The sequence below is a fragment of the Eptesicus fuscus genome, chromosome 12, assembly GCF_027574615.1.
Source record: "Eptesicus fuscus isolate TK198812 chromosome 12, DD_ASM_mEF_20220401, whole genome shotgun sequence".
NCBI lineage: Eukaryota > Metazoa > Chordata > Mammalia > Chiroptera > Vespertilionidae > Eptesicus > Eptesicus fuscus.
Genome location: NC_072484.1, coordinates 88,928,261 through 88,937,862, shown reverse-complemented (window position 1 = coordinate 88,937,862; position 9,602 = coordinate 88,928,261). Strand labels below are relative to the sequence as shown.

At 46.3% G+C, this 9,602-nt stretch overlaps 1 protein-coding gene across 1 annotated transcript in view; it reads left to right on the top strand.

The window, feature by feature from the left end:
• Positions 1 to 329: 329 nt before the first annotated feature.
• The window catches only part of DSG4 (desmoglein 4), a 34,974-nt gene continuing 25,701 nt past the window's right edge, over positions 330 to 9,602 (top strand). The window contains exon 1 of the mRNA XM_054723608.1: positions 330 to 377. Coding sequence (XP_054579583.1) covers positions 330 to 377 — 48 coding nt within the window. The remainder of the gene's footprint in view (positions 378 to 9,602) is intronic.

Genomic DNA, 9,602 nt, shown 5'->3' with positions numbered 1-9,602 from the left:
TCTTCCCCGTAAATCTTGTCTTCACACTGTAAGATTTTTTCTTTGGTGTCCAACAAAGGGTTTCATTGCAATAAGAATCAAGGTGTGTCCATGTGCTTACCCGGAGCCCAAACAATGCCAGCCTTCCAGACCAGCCGCGGAGACTGGGGTGGAGAGACAGAGTCATTCTAGAACATCTTCACTCCTCTGCCCGAGACAGCAGCGGCAGCACCCATGCCTTCCTAAAGGGCATCTCCAGGCACGTCTTGCTGCGGGCTGGATCCAGGAGCCCGGGGACTGGGACTAAACTCGAATCTCGCTGGGGTTTGTGTGCAGAGCAACCCGAAGGCATGGATTGGCTCCTCTTCAGGAACATTCGCCTCTTGATGGTTTTCCTGGTAAGTGGAATGTGAGGCCTGGGAGGGAAAGACAGCCTGATGCCTTGTCTCCTCCGTCCCCTGGACGTTCTACATGGGATTTCATCCATTTATCCACCCTGCCGGCAAAGACAGTTTCAGCCGCTGGTGATTTCAGAGGTCTCTCCCAGCTTGAGGGGCTACATGCTATAGAGAAGCAGGGCGAGAATCTGGCTGAATTGGCCTTAAACAGAATCAAAGACATCCTCTAATTCAGATGAAAGGCTAGAACAAATCTAAAATTTATCATCAGAAATCAAGTAATGCACCTATTTTATTAAGTATATTTTATTAAGCATAGTTCTTATACTTCAATCAGACAGATGATTGTCAAAATCCCCGGTGCAAATGGGTTCTAAATTTGAAGGGAAGCAAAGTGAATCCAGCCCATTTCTTTTAAACAGTTATTTCCCTGTGTGTTTCTCTCATGGTGGGAGAATGTTAGCGAGGCCAAAATTACATTGCAACTAATTATGTAATAGTTAAGTCATGTGACATTTGAATTGCCAAACTATTGCCAATTCAATCAGGAAGTTCTATTTAAAGGACCAATTAAACTAGGTTAGTTTAGATTCAAGCCTATTGATGGTCAAATGACAGAACAATTCAATCTGACTTGTCCATCCCAAGGTGTTTTCTTGTATATACCAAGGAAGAAATTCCTGTTTTTCACCCCATCCATAAATTTATCAATTTTTGGTACAATTTAACATGATACAAGGAATGTGTTTCCTTTTTCCTTCTTTGCATTTTTAAGGTAAACCATGTATTTATATTTTGCCTATTACTCAATAAATAGCTATTTATTAACCACTGATTTTGTGTTCGGTACTGTGGTAGGTGCTGGACACAAAAGGGTGAATGAAACATGTTCCTTATTTAAAATAACAGTTAAGAAAAGTAAGTGGAAAGATAAGAGAAGTGAATTATTAGAAAATTGCACATTTTTTTTTCAAAGTATATAAAGGCAAATTACCTATAGTTGGCTGCAGCACAGTCTCCCAGGAATGTTGGCAGTGGTGCTACGGCATGAGTTTGGAAAATGATTCCCACCCTACTGTTAGGAAGGCATTACACAGGACATATCTGAGCATCCGTTCTAAAAGGCAGAGAGCTGAAGCTGGACAGATATGGGAATACACCATATCCAGTTGGTCCAGCAGGTACCATTCTTCTGGAGTCCATGTCTATGAACTTCAAAAGCAGTGCACAGCCCAAGTTTAAAAGGAACAGTGGTAGGACATTCCATTCTCTGAACTTGGAGGACATATTATTAAACAAGACCATTATGCAAAATAATGATAAACTAAAACAGTACGATATTATTAAACAAGACCATTATGCAAAATAATGATAAACTAAAACAGTACGAATAGAAGTGCACTGCCCTGCTGTAAGGATCATCCTTTCCTTGCATTACTAAAGGAAGCAGAAAGAATCTGATGCCATCTTTCATAGAAATGAAGAGTTATTAGCGTAGACCTCTTACAGCACTTCTATGGGGTACCTCCATGCTTTGACTCAGATAAAGCTTTTGTTTCCTGTAAGGAAAACTGATTGTATGCATCAAGATTTTTGAGGCAACTTCTGGGCACTAAATTTTGCCTCTTATTCCTTTCTGCCCAGGTATATTCTATGACAATATTACTTAATTGAAGAGTAAATTTTCTTTTCCTTGATGTTGAAAGAGTATTATATTTCAGATTCGTAGAATCTCTTTTTGGTAGTATGGATTTATTTTCCTTCATAATTTTAGTGTTTTGATACTTAATTTCCCTCCACAGATATTAAAGTATTTCTGTTTCATACCTCATGGTAATTGTAATAGACTTAAGCTCTTTTTGTATTTCTAATAGATCTCTTAAGGTATCAACTAATAATTTTTGCAATCAGGACGTAGAGATTTCTAGCATGTGTCAAGATCGGGACAAGTGCAAGAATGTGTAAGGGGGATCAATTGCCTCTTCCGGATGCTGTAGAAAAGGGGCATTCCTGCTTGTCTTTCATTTCCTGACCTGCAGCTCGGCCCCTTTTTCATTAACTAAATCAAAGGCTCTCGGGGGCATTACTGCAGCTTACCCAGGGAGGGTGTGGCAGGCTCTCGGAGACGGCAGCTGTGTCATCTATATCTTAACCACAAAGAGTACTTTAAACAAGGTTGTGAGTGACTGAACCTATAAAAGCTACCCCAGCTCTCAGCTACAGAGCATCTCACTCTGTCACGTGAGCCCTTCAGCGCCTTCTTCCCAGGGCGCCCCTCCTGTCCCTTGGCTGTCACACACACAGGGGTGGTGAGGTGCCGTCAGCACTAAACCAAGACTCAGAAGCTCCGGACGGAAGTCACGGATTCTCCTCAAGGAGCTGCATAACCTTGGCTAAGGCACCAGCTCCTCGGGGCCTCCCTGTGCGCCCTGGGAGAATGTGTGGTCAGACATCCTGTCGCTAAGTTTCTTCCCAGACAGAAACTCCGAGACTCTACAATGGTCTCCATTGAACAGCTGTGTAGCGTAGAAGTTCAGGTCTGACTCGCATATATTTTCACAACTTTGGTTGGAGAACTTAAAGATTTAGGCAAAGCTATGGAGTGTGTAAGTTTACTAGGAAGGAATCACTTAAGGCAGAACAGTTAATAGCTACGAGAGGCTTGTATTTCATTGCGTCGATAAGATCATACAAACAGCCATGTAGCGTTTATCAGATAAGATGTTTTGTGCACAAATGGTGATCATTCATGCTATGCATGAGATGTTAACCTTTCAATTAAATGTTCTGATTCTTGGAAAGTAAAGAAGGTAGGTGGCTACACGTATGGATGTTATCTACTCTCAGCTGAAAACAGGTATCAAAATGGATCAACATATTTAGAACTAACCTATCTACTTATCAGGTTAGTTCTCACATAAATCACTGTGAGTCTGACAGGTGAAACAGAAATTTGGTGTATTTATTTATTTTACTTTCAGGCAAGTTTCTAGAAGTGGAGACTGATGACAAACCATCTTATCTGATGTGGGGTTTGGGTTGTACGAAACAGAACGCCTTCGGTAGCATGAAATGATCGGTTCCAAGACTGCTTGTTACAGACATCACTGATGTCCTCATCGCACCAAAGGTTAAACAGAGGCAAATCTCACCTCTGGTGTTTCTGTGTTGGTGTGACTAAGGAATTACAACACATATTTGAAACCAAGTGGACAGACTTATAGTGTGGCCTTCGAATCTCTGCGGAGTGCAGGATGGACTAAGAGAGCTTTGCATGCCAAGAGATGCTCAGTGTTATTACCATATCAGGCCCTAGAACTTCAAGGCAGTCCTGCCAATTACATTTGTTTCTAGAACTGTGGCATGAAAATGCTGCTCTGCCACTGCGTCCTTCCTCTCCTCTTTGGAGGGGCTGCTTTCTGAGAGCACTTCTCGCTGGTTAGTAGATAGTCCTGAGTCTCCAGGGAGGAGCTCCTTACAAAGCAGTGAGCCTGGGGTTTGGGTTGCAGCTGTTTCCCTCCCCTCCCCAGGCGGGACCCGGTGGGAGTCCTCACTCAGGAGAGCAGCTCTGGGACAGGGGGTGTGAAGGGAGTGACGGTGAAACCTTCCGGTATCCCCAGCCTGGGAAACGCCTGCCCTCCCTGCTACACCGAAAATTACACAGCTCACCAGCTGAAATGCCACTACCGGCTACACTGTCAATTACAAACAAAGGTGGTATAATTAGGCCTGGACTTGGCATGTCTACCAGAGCCCCACGAGGATGGTGACTGCTTTACTCCATTACTTTACAAGTATTATTCAGGAGAGAACTGCTTATTAATAAGGTACTGGGTGTGCAAATGACGGTGAAAACTGACTTCAAACAGGTGGCACAGAGATGGAGACAGGCCTGTTCAGTAGCTGCTACGTTAGGTAGACTCGGGAGGTCAGAGAATAGTGTGTCTGCTAATACTGCAATAAGCACATGTAATGACTTAGATTCTACATACCTCATACAAAACCATCGTCTCTCTAGGAGGCGGTATTAAAACGGGAAGTTAGGCCCAGAGAAACTTCAGCAATTTGCCCAAAGTCGGCTGGCTATAGCATATTGGCTCTTATTCTCCCCAGAATGTACAGACGCCATCACAGGCCAGAAATTACCTTGCACACAAAGGACAGTGCCCGTCACATAACATTTTATCGGTGACATTTTCTGAATGAACGAGTGAATGAATGGATGCTGTTTCTGCCTTTCTTGCCAAGTCACTTCACCGTGTTTCCACCTACATGCTAACAGCGACTCTAACATGGGCAGTGAACTTCCGAGTGAGCTTGAGGGTTGGAATGGAGACGCCAGAGTGTTGGTTCTCCTCCCTCCGCTGCAGGCTGTGCACACACCTCTGGATCCGGCCTCTCACCAGGCCGCATAGCCAGCCGTTTTACAGTTAGCAAAGTTGTTCCCTCTGTACCACTCCCGGAAGTAAACAGAAGCAGCCCCGTTTTACAAAGAACTTTTCAAAGCCCAGCTGATGCAGTCGGCCCTGAGCGGGACCCAGTGCCGCGTGTCCAGAGCTCCCCATCGCCCCGGAGGGACGGCCGGCTTTGGGCTCTGCAGCGTCTGCGGCCTCCGGATCCTCCCATGCGGCTGCTCTCCTCCCCTCCCAGCGCGTGGCTCCTCTCTGGGCAGGGCTCCGGCCCCGTCTTCATCATGTTCTCGGGACGAGCGCAGACGCAAACCCGTTAGCTTTGCGGGCACTTTATTTTGCAGGAAAGGCCCTAGTGCAGTTACTGTAGTGAGTGCAGGTCAGTGTAAGGACTCCCACGGGGAAAGGAGGACAGGGGACCCTCTCCCCAGCGAGGCCACGGAGGCTGGACCACTCAGGGTGCCAGCATCTGGGCCAATCCTGCTCCCTCGCCTGCAGAGCCTCTGCCTCTCTCAGTCTCCATGGTGACAGGTCAGCCCGTGTCGTGTGCTGTCTCAGCCGGGCTCAGGCCAAGCCCCGTCCTCGGAGGGGAGGCGGCGGCATAGCTCTAACAGGTGACTCTGAAAGGCAGGCCTGTCTGCATTTACCCAGGAACCCGTGGCTGTTCTGCAGTTTAACGGAGGTTCGTGCAGCTACGCCGGTGCAGCTTCGGAAGGTGATGTCCCCAACGGGGAGGAAAGCCGCCCCGTTTCTCAGTGAGGCCTGGAGGGCCGGGCCGCTGGCACCCTCATCGGCAGGGCCGGCTAAGCAGAACGCAGAATGCCAGACGGACCACACTGGCTCCCTCAGGCACCACATCTGTCTGTGGACAAACCCGGCACAGCACTGCACTCCCCCCACCTGAGAAGACACCAGGGGCAGCGACAGGGACAGGACGGAAAGGAGCTCAGACTCGGGGAACCTCGGGGCTGCATGGATGTTGCTACCCCTCCGTTCACACGGGTTCTGTGGAGAGGACAGGAGTAAGGTCAAAGGAACTCAGCGCACTTCCTTTATTCTTTCCAGCTGAGCACTAATCTGTTTGATGTGGTTAATTTCTTTCTTTTTTCTTCTTTTTTCCTTCAAGGCAGAAGCATTTAATTATTATTTTTATTGAAGTATAGTTGGCATACAATATTATATTCGTTTCATTGTGCAACACGGTGATTTAGCATTTATATAATGGATGATGTGCTCACCACACCGAGTCTAGTAACCGTCTGTCACGGGGCAGTTATCACACTATCTCTGACTATATTCCCATCACCCTTTCCACCCATCACTCCATCCCCTCCTCCATCCCCCCCCCCCACCACCACCACCGAAGCGCTGAGGCCAGTACCAAGCCTTCACAGTGACTGACTGGTACCCTCCCAAGTTAGCACGTGCTGTGCGTGCACCCTCTGACGCACGGAGGAAACTCTCTGTCACTCTCCTTTCCGCTTTATAAACCTGGTACCTTCACATTTCACTCTACTTCGATCGGAACCTGAGTCAGAGAGAGGGGAGGGGTTGGTCCAGGTCACATCTGCTAAACAGAGTCAAGACTCACACTCAGTTCTTCTGCCCCCAAGTCTAAAGCAGTTGTGTCCATAGCACATTGCTTTTAATAACAGTGATCTACAATTTCGGGCTGTATCTCCACTTGTAGATATAAATTATCTGACTCAGAAACACCCACCAATTTGAAGGAGCACGGATAGCCCTGAGATACAGAAGCACTTCCGGGTTCACGTGTACAGACAGTTTTAAAAGGATCACTGACCAGGCACGCAGCTTCCACATGTGTATTCTTTGCTGAAGTCATTCCGCGGAGGTATCCAGCTGGTTCTCCTCTCCCAAACCTGTCTGTCTGTCTGTCTGTCTGTCTACCCATTTATACCCCCTCCCGCCCTTCCACTCTCTCTGAAAAGCAATGGAAAAACATGTCCTCAGGAGAAGATAACAAAAAAAAAATTTTTTTTTAATGTATGATGTCTAAATGTACCTTTCCTTGACATGAAACTTAACCATGATAATAACTGAGTGGAAATAATTAGTAAATTGTGTGTAGAATATCATTTATTTGGGGTAAACAAATTATAATTTGTCTAAGTATGTGCTTTTGAAAAAGGCAAATTCTAAACTTCTCCAAATATTAACAATGATGATCTCCAAGTGGTCAGATTTTATGTGATTTTTACTTTTCCTTATTCTTTCCAGAATTATCTGCTTTTCTAACCGAAAGACTATCTAAACCCCAAAGGCAGTATTTACTATGAAATAAAACACCCTATGCCACCAAATAAGACCATCTCCTATTAAATACTGAATTTCTTTTCCTGGTGTAGCTATTTTACTAATCCTATCTAATAAAGAGGGAATATGGTAATTGACCATCACACCCTCACAAAGATGGCATCACCCACAGCCAATAAGGAGGGAATATGCTAATTTCATGTCCTCAAAGATGGCGGCACCCACAGCCACAAGATGGTGGTGCCCAGTCCCCTCAGCCCCCCAGCTGCCCAGGGCCAGCCCAAGATGCAGGCAAGCCTCGGATGTCGGCTGCCCAGCCGCCTAGGGCTGACCTGAGGCTCAGGTAACCAGGGTCAGCCAAGGCTTGCGCTGCCGGCAGTGGCAGCAGCAGAGGTGTGATGGGGGCGTCGCCTTCCCCTGATTGCCTCCCACCCCTGAGGGCTCCTGGATTGTGAGAGGGGGCAGGCTGGGCTGAGGGACCCCCTTACCCCCATCCAGTGCATGAGTTTTCATGCACTGGGCCTCTAGTGTCTAATAAAAGTACACATGAGGGAGAAAAAGAGTTAAGTAGAAACACTGGGCCCTACTGCTACATTTCTCATCGCTGATTTTCCCCCTTCTTCTGGACTCAGCTGCCCTTCCAAATCCCCACCCATACCCTTTGCCCTCTCTTACATCTGCGAAATCTGCTTTGCACCCACTCCACCTGGCCCAGTGTCTCCCTCCTCCCAGTGCCCTGGAGTTCCCTGCTTTTCCTCTGCTCCCTGGCTCTTTGGAGTTTGCAGTAATATCTCATCCCCTCCCCAGTCCCCACTCTACCTTGATAGCAACCTCCAGCTCCCAACAGCCCTCACATTCCTAGCACAGCAGGTCGCCAAGCTCCACTAGAAAAGGCACAGGACAGACTTCCCAAGCCAGCTGGCCCTCAAACTGGCCATCACTATGGGATAATGGATTATTTTCTCTATTTCCAATTTTCTGTGTTCAAGTGTCCCCTCACGCAGGAATGCTGGGTGAGCCTACTGCTCCTCTCTCATTCGTGGCATTTTGTTGGTTTCCTGTCGTTTCTCTCTTGACAGTCTCCTCCGCCCCCGCCTTCCCCATCCCTGCTCACTCCAATTCTGAAAAGCTATATAAAAAATTATCCTGCTCTTCCACCTCACAACGGTTGTCTCTCTTCAGAGTGTCCTTCCAGCCTTCTGTTCCAGAGGAAGAGATTGTCTTCCTCATATCAGGGCTCCTCCTTGCACTTTATTGTTTCCTTCTTATTGCATTTGTTGGGATGACACTGGTTAACAAAATCATACAGGGTTCAGGTGAACAATCCCACAATGCATTATCCGTATCGTGTGTTCACCACGCGCTTCCCTGCACTTGTGATTAACCATTCCTATTCTCTCTTAGTTTACACTTGTAACTCCTTGATTTCTGCCTCCGCCGCTCCTCACTTCCTCTCATCTCCATCTACCATTCTTTCTCCACAAACGCCTTTTCCTCTCCCTGGGGACTGTATATTTGGTCATGGATCCCCAACCTAAAAAATATGTCTTGATTTAATTAACTCCTCAACTTGCATCAGATCTCTCACATCTTTTAACTCCTAACTTGAAAATGTTATGTCTGGTTGCTATTTCCACTTTCTCAATAACGTGTTCCTTGACTCCTGCAATCTGACTGATGCCACTTGCAAAAGTTCGCACTGATTGCCTGCCTAAACTCCCAGGACGTCTCAGTTCCCAATCTCCTTGACCTTGCTACGAGACATGAACCATGAAATAGTTCCTCTTCAGCTAACTTCTTATCGCTGCGCGCCACTCATCCTGCCTCTTTCTGGCTACTTCTCCATCTGCATCTCTTCTTTCTGAATTCAGCTTGCTTACCAACCCACCACCACAGCCACCACCACCACTGCCACCGCCACTGCCACTTCTGACCTTTTCGTGTGGACAAATCTGCTCTGTACCCACAAACCTGGTCCCTCGCCCTCTCTATTCTCTGCTTAGACTTCTTTCTTCTGCCCCCTGCACAATTATAAGCATTTCCTCTAAGAGTCTGTTCTCTGCCAACTTTATTGATCTTCTTAAACTTTTTAATGGAATATTCTCACCTCCTGCAACTTTAAATAAGACCACCTCCTATTAAATATTGAATTTCTTTTCCTGGTGTAGCTATTTAAATAGCACTCCTGTTTAGATAAATTTCCACTTCTTCATCTCTTATGTCTATTCCAAATTTTAGAAGCAATAAAATTAACTAATTAATAAATTAATGGAAACCTCGGCATCATCTCCCTGCAGTGACCCTCTCCTGTTGAATTCTTTGATTGTTAAAAGTGCCCCCATTGTCCCAATAAGCCAACTTAAGTACCCACGATCCTCCTCTTGTACCCACGATCTACAAGTCCTATTGGTTCCTTGGAAATGTCTCCATTCTCTCTCCTTTCCAGTCAGCCCTATGTTCATGTTCTAACTGTGTCTTACCCAGCAGCTGCTCATTCTTAAGTGTCTTGACTTCAAGTACTTTATCCTCGTCACCTTCC